At 36.5% G+C, this 20,219-nt stretch overlaps 1 protein-coding gene across 1 annotated transcript in view; it reads left to right on the top strand.

The window, feature by feature from the left end:
* The window catches only part of LOC136852311 (dual specificity protein phosphatase CDC14A-like), a 273,822-nt gene that overhangs the window by 244,863 nt on the left and 8,740 nt on the right, over positions 1–20,219 (top strand). Inside the window, 7 exon segments of the mRNA XM_067126818.1 lie at positions 139–277; positions 697–865; positions 1,643–1,768; positions 2,037–2,170; positions 4,353–4,425; positions 4,428–4,479; positions 4,482–4,542. Coding sequence (XP_066982919.1) covers positions 139–277; positions 697–865; positions 1,643–1,768; positions 2,037–2,170; positions 4,353–4,425; positions 4,428–4,479; positions 4,482–4,542 — 754 coding nt within the window.

Here is a 20,219-nt window from a genome sequence, read left to right as displayed (position 1 = left end):
CTGAGTTTCTGATCCTTTTAAAAAGTGATTACTGTTAGTGTTCTTTTTTTACACAGTCTTCTTAACGTTACTTTTATTTCCAATAGACTCTGATTCAGTAAAAAAAACCGTTTCTTAACTTTGTATCATCTTTTACAGCTGGTCTTGGTCGCACTGGATCACTTATTGGATGCTACATGATGAAGCATTTTCGCTTCACAGCTGCGGAAGTAATAGCATGGTTACGCATTTGTCGACCGGGTTCCATTATTGGCGGCCAGCAGCAGTGGCTCACTTCGTAAGTTTAGTTTTCGTTCTTAGTTCCAGTCTCTGAAATATTCTGAGTGCATCATTGCTGTCTTGTTCTTACAGCATTGCCTTTTGTGGTTAATCCTTCAACCTCTTAGAAATTTAATTTCTAGTTTGTTTGGTTCACTGTTTTACAGTTGCAGTATCAAAGTAATGGTTTTCTGTTAGGTATCCTTAAAAAGGCTTTAGCCCTGGTCACAAATGTGGATTGTGCCTCTTCCTTTCAGCTTTACCAACCTTGTCAAATCTTGTTAGGTTCTGTATTGTAAGAATTTGTATAGACCTTTACAGTACTTGGATTTGCTCTGTTTTTTTTTTGTGTGTGTCAAATTAAAAAGCCTTTACTCCTAGATTTTGCATAGTAAGGTTTCCTTACAGCTTTTTTTTTTTTACTTCGACTTTTTGTAGGAAGCAATCATCTTTGTGGCTTGAAGGTGATATTTTCCGTAGTCGCAACAAAAATCAAAACCTCAACAAGAAATGTGAATTTGGAATCTACAGCATTGCTTGGAGAAATCACATCACCAACATAAATAATCAAAACAAAAATAATTTGAACCATAACAAGAAAAAACTGGTGAGTAATCATATGAAGAGCAAGTTTTTGCTTTTTCCTTCACTTGCTTTTGATATTAACTTTGTCATGTCTGTATATTCCTAGTGATTTTCAGTTAGTGCTTCCTTTTTATAATCCTTAGTTATAAGGTTGAAGATGCTTGGCTTTTCCTGCTTCCTTATCTGTCCTGTTTTGTCATTGACCATACAGTGTTTTGATAACCTTTGTGGTATTCTATTATTACTGCTGCTCATATTAATATCCAGGCTATAAAATTATTTTTACTGCTCCTGTTTTCTCAGCTGATATTTGTTCCACTGTTTTAAATGAGTTTTGTTCCCGTATTAACCTCATTCTCTTTGTTTATTCCCTCCCATTATCGAAGGAAATTATTTATTCTTCTTTTACTTTTCCTTGTACACATATTTCTTTTAATTTTATAGAATACAGGCTGTATTATTCCTTTCTGTTGTCACTTTACTTGTATTTCTTCCCATCCTACAGCAGAAACTATTTGTATGTTCATTTTTCTGTAGACAGTCCTGGTTGTTCTTACAATATGCCATAAGACACCTCATCACACGCTGCCACTTTTGTATTGTTCCTTCTCTCTCTCTCTCTCCACCTGTCTTACACACAACTCTTGAGAATAACTTTAGTCCTTCAACTTTGTATATATCCATCTCTGTTGTGCTGTAAGTGTGTGCCAAGGTTTACATGAGTGTGTATTACATTTTCTTCTCACTGAGAATGTTTTATGTTACCTTTTATACCTAAACCTACCTGATAACCTTCCAGGTCAATAGTTCATCGGATGAGGAACCTGAGCGGGAAGAGAATGTACAGGTAGTGTTGAGTGGGGTGGACACCTTGAAGCTAGATGATCACTCAGCTCACACGGATAACCATGATAGGTACATTGAGGTATGTATGTTGGATATTCGTATGTTCGAAAATTTGAAGAAAAAAAAATTACCATTCTAATTTATTTGATTATGGGTCACAGTTGTTACATTTTATCTCATTGGTTACAGATACTGTACAAATAAATATGGCTCTACTATGAAAAGGGTTTTATTCCTTTCTATATGTTGCTTTGTCACGATAATGCAGTTGCTCAATGTATTACAGAGTATTGTCATTTTTTTCACACAGTTGCTTGAATTGTAACGTAAAATTGCTTATTTCACAGGATGTTGCGAATAGTAATGCCAACATAAAAGAATCGGAGACAAGGCTAATCAATGGCCTTTCTCAAGGTGACCGTCTAAACCAGCTGAAAGCCTCAAGATCCCACACAAGATCTGCCACAACTGGACGCGTACAGTAAGTACATTGTACCATTTTTGTAATGGCAGGCATTCATTTCTGAACAGTTTCATACTCTGCAGTTTTTTCATTCTCTCCAATGCTTATTAAATATTCTAAAGCATCAGAAAAAAAAAGACTGTCATGATTTTCACTTGCCAAAATTGTTTGCAAAAAAGCTTTCCAGCCGAAACTGTTCTGGGCACATTTTGCATTAAAGTAGATTCACTTATAAATTGTGTATTGAAACTGTTTCTTAGACGTTTGGAACTTTTTCAAGACTAGGAGTGTCATTCAGTGTTTAGTAACAGGCCTCATGTTTGGGAAAACTTTTTTTGAATCTGGTTGTGGAATAACTTACTTCTGCAGGTCTTAGATTGTGGATTCATAGCATATGTAAATCACTCTGTAGGTCTGATAGTATTATTGGTGTTACCACACAAAATATTGTCCTAATTAGTTAAATAAGTTCTGCTTTGATTATAGGTCCACACCCAAGAAATATTTTTTGTAGCCGGAGTAATGTTTTCTAGTTTTATTCTGTTTTATTACCTGAAGTTAAAATTTAACCAGATTTTGCAAAAGAATAATAAAATTAAGTATACTGTATTACAAACTGTAATATAATGTAGAATCAGATTAGGTAATTTTATTAGTTTTTAATTTACTGATGAGAGTTATTCCCATTTATTCAAGTACCCTCCTAAATAAGAACTAATACTGAACCATTGTTGATGTCAACAGAAGTTGGAAAGGTTCAGAAGTATTGATAGCAGATAGGACTGACCTATTCCTAAAAACATATAAATGGAAATCTGCTTTGACCCATTAGAGTAGGGTTGATCAGAGCATGCTAGTGTGTGCATGTGCATAGTAGTCTTTCAAAGTACAATATGTAGCATTGTAGTTTCCTCACTTTCTTTAATTTTGCCTAATTCAGTTTTGGACGACATCTTCAGTGCTATACATTGTTTATAGATTTAAATTACTTTGTTAGACACAGTACACATTTATTTTCTGAAGTTTGCAGAATTTAGCTCAAAAGAGAATATGCAAGCCAGTTCTATCACTCTGAAAACATTATTCCTTTTGTACTTTACGTCATATACCTTTTTCAAGATGACATTTCTTCCCCAATTTTATTCAAGATAGTTTAAAGTCATGTCAGTGTTTTTGTCAAGAAAAGTTTAAAGTCATGTCAGCATTTTTGTCAAGAAAATTCAATTGTATTGGCCAATTACATATATATACACACACACACATATATATATATATATATATATATATATATATATATATATATATATATATATATATATATATATATATATATATATATATATTATATATATATATATATATATATATATATATATATATATATATATATATATATATATATATATATACACACACATACAAATATCTTTTAATATCTAATTCACTATACTTCAGGAATAACGCCTACCCAGGGGGAATTACAATTGATAAGTGCTTGGTCACCAGTGGAATTCAAACAGCTACCTGGTATAGAAACAGTTTACAGTGACTTTTGACCAGTGAATCTTGATGGCTCAGTGGTCAAAAGTCACTATACAGCATTGTTTCTAAATCAGGCAGAGGTTCAAATCCCAGTGGTGACCAGGTACTTATCAGTTAATTTGTCTTAGGTGTTGTAAGTCATTCTGAAGGTACAGTGAACTGGATGTTAGACGATGTTTGTCATAATATTTGTTAATATAAAAAATGCCATGGTGCATTTGACAAATAAATATATATACTGTACATACATTCACATAAGGGAAAGGAATAATTGTTAAACTTTTGAGAATAGAATGTGCTGTTGCTTAATTAGTATGTATTTTCTGCTTGCATTAGATGCAATGTTATTAGGTAACTTATCACAGCATAGGTTGGTTTAACTACTGAAGTCGTCTTTTTATTACTTGACTTTGTATGATTCCTTATCTTAACAAAAATCAACTTGGTAAAATGCTTCTTGATTTTCACTGCTGATGAAGTTATTGGAAATTGTACATTCATCCTGAATTCAGTAACTCAGTAAGTTAATCCAAAATGCTTCCAGTGCTTTAGAAAATATCTTTCTTCCATGTTAACTTTTATATGGATATATTTAGTTAATGATCTTTAGATGTTGGCTTGATAGATGTTTGTGTAGCAACCAATGCTGTTATTACAGCCTTGAGGACAAAGCTCATGTTCGCACCAAATCCACCCCACTGGGGGGCACTGTCTCCAGTGGCAGTAGCGGGGAGGACGAGAGGCTGTGCTTTCACCCCTAAAGGCCGCCAAAGTCTCGGCACTTACTGTCGCCACCGAGACACTGCACGTAGACCTATTCGCACCACCACCACAGCCACAACTAAGAGGTGAGTTACAGCACCATCTTTGTGTGTGCGTCTGTGTAATGATCCTCAGAGCTGTTATGCAGTGGTGATGAGGGTATTTTGGCTTTGCAGTTACATCTGGTTTTTATGTGCAAAAGGATAAAACGCTATTTTTTATCCCAAGATAGCAGAGTTTGTTAGTGTGGACATCAGGTCAACTTTCCCTCAGTGCTTTCTATAAAGTACTACTTTCATTTGTGTTTTTTCATATACTTATTCTTGTGTTGTGAGAATGTTAGGTCATGCCATGGGAACCATGGAATAATTTTCTTGTTTTGTCAGTATTTCTGATTAACTTTATTTCTCGGTTATTTGGTTTCTTATTCCTGCCATGAATTTTTTCTCGAGTTCATAGGTATTCATCTAAATTTTATCATTTTTTTTTTTCCCTTTCATCGGTCAAATGCTATGAAAATGCAATGTTCATAATGAAGCTGCCTTTTATTTTCATGTGGATAGAAATTTCTTCTAACTGTAGATCCTGACGTGTAGACAGTAAATGCTTTGTGATTTAAAATTTCCATTGGACTTATATGGTTAAATTAACTTGCAAAGAATTGAGCACATTGTAGAGATTACCAGAGTTACTGTAGAACTTTTTTTTACATTTTTATATTAACTTTCTTTTTACTGTTAAAATTATGAATTCCCCTTCTTGCAAACATTTCTGTTGTTTGTAGACTCATTTTACTTTTACTCTTACTTTCTCCGCTTATAACTGTATGAAGATGATAATCAGCAAAGATGTTGGGTGGAGAAAGTGAGTTCAGCAAATGTCTTAAGCCACCATCAAGTCCTAAATCCCAGTCCTGATGTTCATAGTATTTTGTCTACTCTGCTCTTGCCTTGTGTATCCGTAAACTTGATGTTTATTAAATATATTATTTAAATTTTGTGTTTCTTCGAACTTCTATTTTGCTCTCCCATACCTTATTTCATACTTCATGTCACCTGCTAATTTTATTTCTCATTTCACTTTGCTATATCTAATCTTTTAATGCAGGGAGGATGACATAAGTACTATCTACTAAACATTATGTGTTTTATATAGTTCAGAGGCATTATTATCCTTATTTCTTCTTCTTGAAAAGTATTTTATTTTCTCAAAGGAGGCTGTACCTAACAGGCCTTTTGTTTTTGTTGTTGGGCAAGTTCTATTTCCACCTTTCTTGATAGGAGTACAGTTCAAATGTCTTTAATAATTTGGTTTTAGTTTGATAAACTGCAATAAAGGGTGAGGCTTTTAGTTTTACTTGATAATTTAGGTAAATGTCATTATTCAGATTAGAAATACAGCATTTACAATCTACGGTGCAAAAGGAAATTGCCTAAGTTTGTAAACTGCTGGTATTTTAAGCATTACTGTAATTACAATGGCATTGCTTGTAGTTTCATGAATATTTTAAATAGTTGTACCGTACTATTTTGGTTTTTGCATGTGTATAATTCTAACAGTTTATCAAGTACTGTACTAACCAAAATGCATTCCGGGCTCAAGGAACTTTGGAATTTAGAGTGGTTTGGCTTATAACATTTTTCATAGAATGTGAAGTGTATTTTTTCATGTAGAAATGTTTTCAAGTATTTTACATTTATTTTAAAGGATTTCCTGAAGTAATGAAATGCAGTGCAGGTATTGTTGGTATAATAGGATGCCTCCTTCCATGAAAGATGTTTGGAATGTTTCATAAATACAAGTTAGATATTAGAGATCATGTTGGGAATCTATAGCTTTCAGTTTCAGAAGATTTTTCCAGGGACTGTAGTAAATCATTTACCTATTAACTTTTTCACCCTTTCACGCAAGACATGCATGGCTATTGGGATCTGTGTATCGAGGCTCTGCTCACCGAGGAAACAAAGCACGGGGAGTTTCTCATGCCCCAGGACCTCCCTCGGCATCACAGCCCCTTACGAGAGCCCTCCTCCAATCTTCCTCTGCTCTTTCCTCCTCAGAACCAGCACAGAGCTCTGGTGGATTGCCATCTCACATTTGTGGGAGGAAGGCCTCTGTAACCTGTAACTCTTCCTCTTGCTCGTCTTTAGCTAAAGCCACCTACAACATAAATCTCTCTACTTCCTCTTCCTCCGCATCTACCTCTGTTGCAAAGATTTCCTCAGTTTCCCCGTCTCTTTCCTCATCATTTTCTTCTTCCAATGAAAATCATGCTCGTAAAAATGGGGATGTTGTCAGTGCATCCCCAGAAAATGTAGATAATGGCAATGTGGGAGACCACATCCACTATGACAATAACAACCTCGAGCAGGAAGAGGAGGAGGGTAGTGGTGGCAGCTGTTTAGCACTGGAGGGCCACCATAGTCGCAATGGATCTCAGGTCTCCCCAGCTATTGTGAACAGCAAACTGCCAGTCTATCGCGTTGTAAAGGGAATAAAAAATAGTAATCAACTTTTTAACTACCGTTTCTCTCCTGTGTAAGTTAGATGTTTAGTGATTAGTGATTTTTTTATTGCATGAATTTTACACTCCATTTTCCTTTAATCCCTGATTTTTCCTGCCTGCATACAAAATTTTGTGTAGTTTATCAGTCATTTTCTTCAGTTTGCATGGTTAAGGTATCTGATGCAAGTCATTAGGTGTAGTGAATGCTGAAATGCCTGAGTTATAGCTTTTGGTATTGTGTGTGTATCGCTTATGCTAGCTTGTTTGAGAAGAGTTAGAAAGTAGTCTTGAGAAGTGGGCATCAAATTAGCTCTCAGTACAAAGCAATAAATTTATGTCTTAATGTTAGTTTAAGGTTTAACTTTTAAAAGGTATGTCAGCATGCATGTTGAATGCTTCAAAACATAACCAGTACAAGATATCAGACAGTTCTTGACCTGATAGAAATTGAGTGAAGAAGCATTTTAACAATATGTAGGATATACAAGTTTTGCTCCCTCAAGTGTAACCTACAGTATGCCTTTTGATAACCTCACTAAGGAATCACAGTTACCTTGGCCTTCAAGATTTGCTTGATGCTGCCTACTGACATCTCTCCTCTCCTTATTGACGTGGAAAGTTTGTATATGTAAAAGTGCATTACCTCTATTTTGATATCAAGCTGGTATCTAGTTAGGTGTTTCAGGCACTAACTTTAAAATTTGGATCAAATGCAATCCTCTGTTGCAGTTAGTACTTAGTGTGTATGTCAGTGTTATCATTTTAAGTTGTAACAGATTTGTTACAACCAGTTTACATGTATGTATAGGATATTGTTGATAGTGTAGTTACTTGTTTTGTCCTCATGAGTCTGTCAGAGCTCCACGGTAGACCAGAACAACATCAAAGAATTCTCTTTTAGTCAGTCTCGTGGCCAGGTATTGTGTCGTAATGATAAACACTATGACACATGATGGAGTATGCAATGGACTCAAAGATAAGAGGGCTCTTTCCCTTATCCTAGGGGAAAGCTGTACCTAGGTTCTTTAATTCGCCAAACCTTCTAGAAGAGGAAGTGATTATTGCACATGCGCAGTCCGTCATATTGTTCACAACAGACTGACAAGACACCAGAAAGCCATTACTTTCCTTTGGTCGATATAGAACGGATTCGTTTCTTGTCAGTGCTCCAAATTTCAATAATTATGGAAACACCAAACAAAGAAGCAAGTTAAGTGCTTAGTTTTAAGTCCCAGTTAAAGTTTTAGTTTTAAACTTCTGTAATTGGCAGTTAATTCGTGTGTGAAAGCTGAAAACCTTGCTTTCCTTGCTAACACATAGCCAACATTAAGTGATAATCGCAGATTGTTAGTTGTGAAAAATGCAAATTGTTTTCAAAATTTGTCATTTCAGTTAGATGTTTTAACTATAAGAAATGTTCCACAATTTATCATTAAGATAGAAAATCTTTTCAGATTATACGATGTGTACAATAATCTAGGCAGTAGCCTAGATCAGAGTAAGTGAGAATAACTTAGAGTAGATAAATAGTGGATGTTGTCTGTAGCCTATAACCTAGGATTACCTATCCTTAAGTGTGAACTAAATAACCCAGATTGGGTGGTAGCCTAAATTAGAGTAAGTAACAGCCTTTTAAGAAATATACTATTATGGGCATAAGCAGTAACTGAGACTTAATAATAATCTGGGATAGACAAAATGGTAACCTATACATTTAAGTGTGATCTAAATAATCTGGATTAGGCAATACCCTGTACTAGGTTAAGTGAGAACCTTTTAAGAACTATCCTAAGCAGTAGTCTAGACCAAATAGCCTAGGATTAGATAGAAACAGTAACCTAGGCTAGATAAAATGGTAACCTAGTTTTACAGCTTGGTAGCCTATTTATAAGGCTGCATATTAGTGGGGTTCTTATGCAGCCTATATCCTTAAAGGTGATGTAAACCTAGACCAGGCAGTAGCCTAACTAGATTAAGTAGGAACCCCTTTAGGGAATATCCTATTATTAGCTTAAAACTCTAGTTTAGATTAAGTAAAGCAGTGGCTGAATATTGGATTAAAGAGTAGCTTCGGCCAGATAAAACAGTAAACTAGATTATAAGAGGGTTCTTTCCTGTATAGCTTATATCCTTGAGTGTGATTTAAATAAGCCTATACTAGGCAGTGGCCTAGATTAGGTTAAGCAAGAAAATCATCTATTCTTAGCCTAAGGGTAGATTAGACTAGAAGCTACACACTTGTAATCATGTTAGCTTGTACTATCGAATATGCTATCTATATAAGGATTACAGACAATTGGTACTAACTAGTTTCTAATAAAAACTTGTTTTATATCACTACAGCCCTTATGCATGACCCTCAGGTCAGGTGTTCCGCAGCAAATGGCTCGGTTCACTTTTTACCACAGGTACGGCCCATACCACCTGCCATGAGCATAGTCCTTGTAAAAAAACAAGGTAAATGAGGCTGGTCACCAGATATGTGCGAAATTTGTAGCATGCTCCTGGTAGCAAGTTTTAAGGATGAAACAGCTACCGTTGCCCAAGTATGTTCAATCATTCCACAGGGGACCTGGACAGCTTCTACAGATCTGAAAGATGCATACTGGCACAGCCCTATCACCGTTCCCTTCTGCCCCTTCTTAGGCTTCCAGATAGGGAAGGATACATACAGGTTCAAAGTCATGCCCTTTGGGCTAAACATTGCCCCAAGAATTTTTATAAATTAGCAACAGTAGTTGTTTGAGAACTCACACACGAAGGAATACAATTAATAGCTTACCTAGACGATTGGTTAATCTGGGGGCCACAAGAAAAGAGTTTGAGAAACCTAAGAGCAGTGGTCAACAGACCCCAGTCAAAAGGTTCTCTAATAAATTGGAAAAAATCCCGCCTTGTGCCCAGCAGACGTTTTCAGTGGCTGGGACTGTGTTGGGATACTCTTCGCGGCCAGTTTCTCTCTCCATCGGCACTCAAAACAGGATAAGGAAAGACCTCAAAACGTTCCTTTCACGGCCCAGAGTATCGAGACAGCAATTAGAACGTACATTGGGCCTGCTGCAGTTTGCATCAGTAACAGATCTGATACTCAGATTGCAATTAAAAAATGCGAACAAATTCTGGCTGTTGCATGTAGGAAATAAGATGTGAGACTGACCTCATCAAAAGAATAAAAAAGTTGGGGAGATACTTCGGCCTTGGACCCAGAAGGAGTCTCTGGCAAAACATGTCACCCTGACTCCTCCGTCTGTGAGTGACAATACACAAAGATGCCTCGTTGACAGGCTGGGGAGGACATTGGGAGGATAGTGAGGTGGTCAGCTACTCTGAAGAATTGTCATATCAATTTCCTGGAGCTGATGGCTGTCTTTTTATCTCTCAAAAAACTCAAACCTCCAAAAGAGACACATTTTGTTGGTCCTAATGCTAGCCATCCTTTGGATAGAGCAAGCAAAGTCGTGGCACTTGTCTGCAATATACATCACAGGGTCTCTCAGTGTAATAGCAGACTCTCTATCAAGGAAAATGACAGCCTTAACAGAGTGGATGTTGGACAACCACTCTTTGCAAGCAATAGCCAACATGCTTCCACAACTGAAAGTAGACCTGTTTGCCACATACAAGAATCACAAACTTACAGTGTATGTGTCTTCGAACTTGGACAATCAAGCAACAGCAAGAGATGCCATCCTACAAGACTGGAACTAATGGAAGACAATATGCCTTTTTCCTCCATTGTCCCAGATTTCGAAGGTTTTGAGCAAGCTTTCAACCTTCAAAGGAACCGCTTACTTAGTAGCCCCAAATTGGCCAAACAGGCATTGGTTCCTATTACTTCAACAATGGACAAAGAGATCAATTCTACTACTGTCCTCAGTTCTGTCTCAGACAGTAGGAGGGAAAGTTGTCTACGCATCCTTCTTTCTGAGCTTAGACCTTCACGTGTGGATTTTTTAAAATATTGTCTACCGTGAAAATTACTCTCTCAACATTGCTAAGTGTCAAGTGCAAAAACTACAGACATCATCTATCCAACAATACCAGTCCATATGGAAGATATGGTTAGATTATATCCATGCTGAGAGCCCAGTTGAGATCTCTATGGGAACAATTACTTGGTCCCTGAATAAGGTACTTAGACTTCTATCAACCCCCTCAATTCAGCAGACCCAATACAACCACGATTCACATGCTGCAAAAGGTGATCTTCTTGATCGCATCAGCATCAGGAGCTCGTATTAGTGAACTGGGCTCTCTTAGACGGGGACAATACGTCATGCAAACAGCTGACCATCAATTATTATTGTCCTCTGGCCCATCATTCCTGACCAAGAATGAGAATCCTTTAAGAAGGAAATCTATTTTGATAAGATTACTCAATATAGCAGACAAAACATTGATGCCCAGTTCAAGCACTTAAAGTTTACCTAGAGGTCATGGAAAACACCCTAGCACAAACAAACTACTCTCTCTACAAGGGCCAAGAATAATTCAAGTGTCCATCATTAAAAAGGCAAAACCACACTCCTTTTCTAGGTCACATGATATTAGGAAAGTAAGTACATCGTTGGCCTTCTTCAGAAATGCCTCTTTTGAAGAAGTCTCCGAATGTACAGGGTGGTCATCAGAGTCAGTACAATATTCTTAAAACATTATTGCTACAAACTCAAACAAAATAGACTACACTGTGTACTGGTAGGTGGCATGGTTAGTCCTAAACCCATAGGTGCTACAATGGAAGTCCAGGGGTCTTCTTGACAGGTGGGTATGCTAACTATTGCTGGGGGAAGGTACAACAATACTGCAACAAAACTCAGCATGCATAGGTAAGTCACTATAGAACTATACCCTAAAACATAAGTCCATGTTTAGTTTCTTGTTCTTTGTTACCAAAACCCAAGGGGTATTTGAAATAAAGAATGGGTCTTGAAACTTATGGCTTGGCCTCGGACCAGAAAATTTTTTTCTTTGGATTGTTGGGATTAAAATATGAGAGCTTAAGCCATTTCATCACCCGTACTGTGATTTCTTTTTAAAGCTCCTCGAGGACGAAACAAGTGACTACGCTATCAAAAAACAGGTTTTCATTTAGGAAAAACCTATTTTGGTAGTCACTGTTCGCGTCTTCAAAACCCTCCCACTTCCCTGACGAAAAGGCATGGGATTTGGGTGAGGGATCATCCTGCATTGGCCAGTAGAAAGTAATGCTTTCTGGTCTGTTGTCGACAATATGGCAGACTGCTCATGTGCAATAATCACTTCCTCTTGTAGCAGGTTTGACGAAGGAAAAAACCTAGATACAGCTTTCCCCTAAGATAAGGGAAAGAGCCCCCTTATCTTTGAGTCCATTACATATTCCATCATGTGTCATGGTGTTTATCATTACAACACAATACCTCGCCACAAGACAGACTAAGAGAGAAATTCATTGTTATTGGTTCGGTCTAGCTCCATCTACCATGGAGCTCTGACAGACCCATGGAAGGTAACTCCTTGAGAACTCAACAGCAACTACAAAAAATTGGTTTTTCCTATGCCAAAACCTGTTTATTAGTTCCTCAGCTTGATTTAAATTTATATTTAAAGTTTTGATATTGTAAAATAGTGATAAAAATGAGTGAACTGAAGTACAGTACTTTATCTCTTCCATTACATGATTATACATTAACCTGTGAAAAGTCAGTTCCTCTTGTCTTCCATTTAAATTTCCTTTGTAGTCCAGCATTGTATATCATATATATTTCCATTTTCTCCAGTTATTGAATTTTTTCACATATAATTGCATACATGCTTGAGAATCAACTAATGCTTTTTCTTTTAATGTTGAGACCATAAATGGAGTGATTGCCATAATAGAAGCTTAGACAACTGGGTTCACCACTGGAACCTTGAAGGTACTGAGTTCCTTTTGGTCTATAGAAAGGTAATATTAAAAATTACTCTCAAAATCTCACTTTTCTGACATAATAAACAAACCCTGGCATGTTACACATGCTTAATATGCCACTAGTGGAGCAAATCTACCATCAGGGTGCTGGTATTCATTACTACGTCTCATCCTACTCTGTCCTTTTATACAGATATCCCAACTGTGTGCGCCTGTTATATACGAATAATTGATTTATTAGGTCATCATTTTCTATAATCCTCAAGTCATTTTTAGTGTGAATCTGATGCATGATGATAGTGATATAATGTATTACTGTACTATATTTTTAATTTGTATCCCCCATAGATTATGTGCTACTGATCATTTCAATTAGACTTTTTCGGTCACCAATATTTTTTCTAATGAATGTACAGTACTGTATCACTAGTAGCAAGTTTTGCTAATAATAATCTTTATCTTATTGCACCAGCACTTTTGAATTACCATTTTGTAGGCATTTTTGCCCATGCTCCATTTTATTATCCCTCTACTTCATTATGGTATTTGTGTACTAATAAAAATCCTTCCCTCTGTTCATACAGAACTGAACACCATTTTGATGTGCAATAATAATATTAATTTCCTCATTTTATGATGAAATTCTTGCCTTTATATAGAATGGTTAGCTTTCATGAGAATCATGTCTTCCCATTATTGAGTTGCAGTTTCCTCAAGTACATTTTTCTCTTATGGACGTGTTTACCCACAGAATTTTTGGCTGGCATACTGTAGATGGTTTAGAGGGCATAATCTGGCTTCATTCTTGGTTAATGCTTTAATTCAAATTGTCCTTAGTTTTGGGTACTTTGCCAGTGCAACCGCCCGGCTTCCACATTAATGGATTTCATGCCGATTGACTATCTGATCATCATTCATAATCATGGATGATTTCTTGGTTGTTCCTCCAAAGGATCTTCAGAAGTCCTTGGTTTTATGTGAATTCCAGATTAATGTTTAAAAATAAGGGCACTCTCTCATCCAGCTGTCACCACAGCCAGAGATAGTTGTATACATTCACATTCACTTTCATAATTCCAGCCTGACCCAAAGTGTTCAAGTCAGCATCCACAGTCAGATTTTTTTGCACATCTGCTTTCTTTTCTATACACAAAGATGACCTGAAGGTTTATGAAAATCATGAGACTTGATTTTGGTCAATAGGGTACATATCCCAGCATTCTGAGGTCTCTACCTTCTGAACTTTGTGACAGACAGTAACCTCACTTATTTAATAATATTGATATTTCATAACTAACCCTAAAGATTGAATTCAGATGATGGTAAAGTATGAGAAATAGAACTGAGTGAGACAATTTCCTTACCCTCCCCTTTCTAGGGGAAGCTTACTCAGTAACAATTGATGGCACCTTATAGACAGTTTTAAGAAATATATGGAGTGGTTTACTGTCTTCATCAGGATTTTTTCATAGAATAAATATAAAACTTTTTAGTATATATGTAGGTAACATCAGCACATAAATACTGTATTAGACACTGAACAGTCAAAATTACTTGAAACCACATGTAAAGGTAAAATATTGCAGAACACATAAAATAAGAAATGCAAGAGTGCCAAAAACAAAAATGAAATATTTATTGCATGTTAAAATGAAATAATGCAGTGAATTGCATGAACTGGCATAAGTTTATATGTGCAATGAATCAAATTTCTTATTAAATTGAAAACTGTGAACTAAAGATTTTTATTTAGTTAGAGTTAGGTTTTTGGGATTTTTTCTACCTCATTGTTAAATTTAGCAAGCAAAAAAAAAATATATATATATATATAATAAATTATATATACATTGAACCCCCGTATTCACAGGGGATGCATACCACACTCCCCCACGAATAGCTAAAATCCGCGAATACTTAAAAACCCTCTAAAAACACTTAGAACTGCCCATTTTGATAGTTTAAAATCAAGAAAAACCCTTTAAAAATGCCTATACCTGAGTATTTTAATAGTTTTATCACAATAAGTGCATTTATTCATGAAAATTATATGAAAATACAGTAATTAGTGAATATTTCTCAGTGAAAAATATCGCGAATGGGCAAATTTTCCGCAAATAATGGCTAGACATGTTCCACAGAGAAACCTGCGAATGCGTGAGTCTGTGAATCATGAGAACGCGAATACGGGGGCTTTACTGTATTATACAGGCAGTCCCCGGTTAACGGTGATCCAGTTTTACGGGGCTTGTCTAGCGACGAAAATCACCCATTTCCAATAAGTGGGGACTGCCTGTATATATATGTTATATATTATATATATTGTAATTATATATATTATATTATATATTTAATTGTAATAGCCACAATGCCCTCTTAGCTTCTCGAATTCTTGGCGTTTTTTTGTCACTTCAAAGCCTGAAGATCCAAGTGCAAGAAATATGAAGAAATGTCCAGTAGCCGGAAATGAACCCGGGTTCCATAATCACAACTAGGTCATGTTGCCAACCAGACCACGAGAAGGTTGTGGTCAGGTTGGCAACGTGAAGTTGTGATTATGGAACCCAGGTTTGTTTCTGGGTACCGGACATCATAATTTCTTCATATTTCTTGCACTTGGATCTTCAGACTTTGTAGTGACAAGTGCATCCCAAAAAGTGCAAAGAATTTGAGAAGTTAAGAGGGCATTGTCACTATTACAATTACAAATATATGTGGTAAAAGTGACCAGTAGATTCTACATATTATTTATTATAATATTAATATTTATTATATTTATTATATATATATATATATATATATATATATATATATATATATATATATATATATATATATATATATATATATATATATATATATATATATATATATATATATAGTTATATATATATATATATATATATATATATATATCTGTGCATATATGAGAATGATGGTATAAAGAATGAATGTGATGGTATAAAGACAGGAATCTGTGCCTAAGAAGAAATTAAAATGGTATTTCTTGTGACATGCTATTAAAGTTATGAAAAAGTACTGTACACGCAGTAACAAGCTGCTTCTAATGATTAGAAAAGTGAATTGTACCTTTCTTAAGGAAATACTCAACTTGTTTAAAAAAATACACGGATACTATGCTGTAACTGGTACAGTATTATGATGGCTTCTTTTTGCAGAACAAACAATTATGAGTTGTATTGAAGGAATTCAAGTTTGGCATGCTTAGTTAATATAAAAATTAAAATTAAGATATTTCTGTATCAGTGACATGTCTTCTGTACCTTGTAACAAAAATTCTTTCATGTGTTCATACTGTTTTTCCTGATTCCAGTAAGTTTCCCATTTGAAGAGTGTTATCATTCCCTTCCTGAAGACAGTGTATCAGTCTTACTGGGTTATGGCTATTGTATTCTTTCATAACTTATATCCATTCTTTCTTCCTTACTGTAGGCTTGGGCTCAGTACGATCATTTCGTTGCCCAATGCCATTGACTACATTTTAAAAAGTTGCCTTAAGGAAAAGAAGTAAGTCTTGATGAATTTTTTACATTTGGTTGTATTGCTAAGGAAAATTGCGACCTTAACGGTACGGATTATTTACTGTAGGAAGAGCATAGTATACAAAGAAAAAGCTTGTGTTCATACAGATTATGTATGCTTATTACTTATTTTTAGTCACTTGGTAAGAACTTACAAACTGAGTTTTGAATCACTTTAAAACAGTGATTTAAAGTGAAAGTTGCAGTGATAAAAGTTGCTACAGTAATTGATCACTGTTTTCCCACTCGTGGTCTGTTATCATCAACATGAAGTTGCATAGATAATTTTGATGTGTTGGTAGTAATTTGGCGTGAGTGTTTTTGTTATGTTAGTGTCACTGTTTACTAAACTCACAAATAACAGTACAGCACTTCAAGATTTTCCTGTTAATTACAGTTCAGCTATTTTATTCACATCGTTGTTCTTGTGAGCTTTGGTGTATTGGATATTCTTTTGTGCTTTCCTCTATAAGCTATCAGTACTGTTGATATTTTTTTACCGAGATCTTTAGTTAATCTGTCACGTGCCTAGGGGCAAAGAAGTTATTTGCTTTTACTGCTGCTGTGCTCAGGCGTTACCTCGAACGAGGTTATATATTTGTTTTGATTTGTTTCCATTTTTTTTTAGCAAGATTATTAATTTTTTTATTACAAAAATTTTACCAAAAGGGTAGGTCTCATGATTAGCAACAAGATTTTGTGATATATAGGAATGTGATTTTTCCAGATAATGCATCTCTCTCCCTTGTGCACATCATGATGCTTGGGGCCCAGAGCTCCCTGTGACATCGAAAATGGCCCAGGCCTCTCAAGTGTGAGAAAGTGCCCAAGGTCAGGTTAGGATGTATCCCTATAAATACCCATTTTTTTTTTTTAACTGTGTGTGTGTGTGTGTGTGTATTTCTCAGCAGAAGAAAGGATACTAGGCCAAACCTGCAAATGAAGCTTTGCTTTACTCTTGACTTTTTCTGTGCTCCGGAGAACCCACTCAGATAGTGGAGAAGGAGGAGGGTATGCATGCGAAGATTAATAGGTTCATGCTGATTGGAAAACGTGTTTTGTGACAGACATCATTTGTTCCAAACAATTGTTAATCTAATGGTACCTGAATAGCAATTTAGGAGGGAGGAGACATTAAAACCATCTAAGTGAAACACTAGAAAGGCCAGGATAAGGGACTAGAGGCAATAAAAAACAGAAATCAATCCTCAGATCATGCAGGAAAGTCATAGTTGAACTTGTTTCTTTGATAAGTTATCTGTAAGGGCTTAGTTACTCGAGATAATGGCTCTTCATGAGGCTTATTGAGGGAATGGAACTGGAAACTCACCAGCAAATTTACTTCAGGAACCCATGCTTCAAAGTATCAAATGATGAGAGTGAGAGTTGTGATGAGGTAGACAAAGAAGAAACTGGATGATCCCTCTCTGTCAGTGAAATATGACCTACTACAGTAAAAAGACTCAACAAAAAACGTCCTGATTTTTACGAGGCACATCTCTTGGATGAAATCTTGTAAGGAGAGGGTGGGACCTCCAACTACCTGCCAGAAGGATGGCCACAAGCTCTAAATTATACTTAAAAGACCATGGAAGATGAATGCAACCTAACCTTTAACTAAGACAAGTCCATGTCTCTCAAATCTAAGAAAGTCATTGTCATAACCTGGTGCAGCTAGAGGGAAACTATTATCAGACATCTCAGTCTTACAAGACCCTGTGGGAAGAAAGAGATTAGAAGAACATATCTGGATGCATTCAAGGTATAATTGGACTGCCTTGACAAGGCAAAGTTAGTTGCCCTTGTTGGAGGAATAGGAAGACAGAGCCTGGATAGCAAAAAGCAGCATCTTTCAAGTCTTGGGTTCTAGATGTTTGAGTGTTTTCTATAAAAAAAAAAAAAAAAAAACAGGAGCAGGGAAAACTCGATAGATAACTAGTACTTGGAAACATAAATTCAGGCTGAGGTCTGGAGCTTACTGATTTGCCAGATGGAGACAAAAGGCCACCAAGAGCAGTCTTCAACATGAAATATAGGAATGATGACTCCATGCAAGGAAGCCTGGCCAAGATATGTAAAACTAAGACTAAATACCAACTGGGAGGTTTTGCTGAAGACCTAAGAACAGATTGGCCAAAACTATATAAAATGTCTTAATGTCTTAACCTGAACCCAGGTTTAACCTTTGCTGTGAAGACATGAAAAAGAACTGCCCTGTACCCTTTTATTGCAATAGAGACAACTTTTTTTTTTTTTTTTTTTTTTTTTGACAAAAAAGAAAAAGCTGGGAAATGTAAGGAATATAGGCATGCAGTATATAACATTTGTCACAAATGACAGTGAACTTTACTTGTAAAGGCTTGAAAGGGGTAACAGCTGCTGCAATTTCCATTTCACTCTCTTTCTCTCTTACAGAGTCTGTTGTTGATAACCTCCATGCATGAGAGTGCAATAACCCTAGATGGTTGGAACCTGTGAAAGTGGGGTTGCTTTAGATGTTTCCTCCAAAGGGGAGGAAGAACCATGGGGTTGTCCATGAAAAGGTCCAAGAGGTCAGCAAACCACTCCTCTTGAGGCTAGAGAAGCAATTAGGGTCACCTGCAAGTTTGATAATGCTCATTTTATCAGGACCTACATGACCAGACCAAATAGGGGAATAGCATGGAGATTTAATTAAGCAATGCATCAAGAGCCTTTTGTTATGCAGTGTTAAGAATAGGTCAACTAGACTGGTTACCACACTTGCCCAAGCACCTTGCAAACATCCTTTGTTGAGAGGTTACTTGATGGGAAGGTCTGGGAGTTCATGCTTAGCTAGGGTGCTGGTGAACTTGTTTCCAGCTCTTGGAATAAATCTTGGGGCAATTGAATGCAGTGTTTCTCTGCCCAATAAAGGTTGTTCTGACATGTATATGAACCTACACTTTCATACTCGTATATTATAAAGATTTTCACAGCTAAATGACACAGCAACTCTGATCAGGTGCTTCCTTGTTTGTTGAGGTAAGTGATGGCAGTTGTTTTGTAGACACCAATGCTTTGCCTTACCCCAGGATATCACAAATGTTTGGAGGCCTAGGAGGCTGGCTTTTAGGTGTCAAGTTTATGCACCAGTGTAGTTCTTCTGGAGATCAGTGGATCAAAGTCTAATCTATGGTCAAAGTTTCCTTGAACAAGAGTCTGCTGGAGGCTTCTATTCCTATGAAATCTCCTAAGCTGAATTTGAGAGGTCATGTGTGAGTACTGTGACTCAAGGAAGTTGTTGTTCATAGTGTGAACCTTAGGAAATGCTCAGAAGGTGACCCTGTTGTCCTATCTGCCCTGGTCTCCACTTGTACAGTTTCCTGGAAGAAGTTAATTTTCTGATATCCAGTAAAGAGAATTCTCAAGCCTTTAGCCATTCTTTCAAGCACATTCCCCTACTAGTGGTGAGTCAGCTCAAGTATTATGCCCCAGAGGATGCTGAGGCCTGCACCTTGTAGCTTGACTTGTCAGTCTGCTGACCAAGGAACAGTCTCCTGTTAGATGGGCTTGAAGCTAAAGGGATGTCTTATCCTTCTGCTGAAGCCAATGCTAATGGAGCTTCCTTCAAGTGTCATTGTGATTTGGTGTTTGGATCAACACAATGGCAGATTTTGCATTCTTTATGTCTTCTGACAAAGACAGTACAAAATTTTTCAGGTTGTTGGTATTGTGGGGAGGGAGGGTATTTGATCTCCCTCTCACAACAGTCTGCAAATCTGTGGGTAACCTGGTCTTGAGAAAGTGCAATATTATTTGCAGCCTGCTTTCAAGGCGAGTTTCAACTGAGGTGGCAGTTAAGAAAAGGTG

The sequence above is a fragment of the Macrobrachium rosenbergii genome, chromosome 25 (assembly GCF_040412425.1).
Source record: "Macrobrachium rosenbergii isolate ZJJX-2024 chromosome 25, ASM4041242v1, whole genome shotgun sequence".
Lineage (NCBI taxonomy): Eukaryota > Metazoa > Arthropoda > Malacostraca > Decapoda > Palaemonidae > Macrobrachium > Macrobrachium rosenbergii.
The sequence above is the reverse complement of the archived record's forward strand: the minus strand, read 5'-3'. Positions and strand labels throughout refer to the sequence as shown.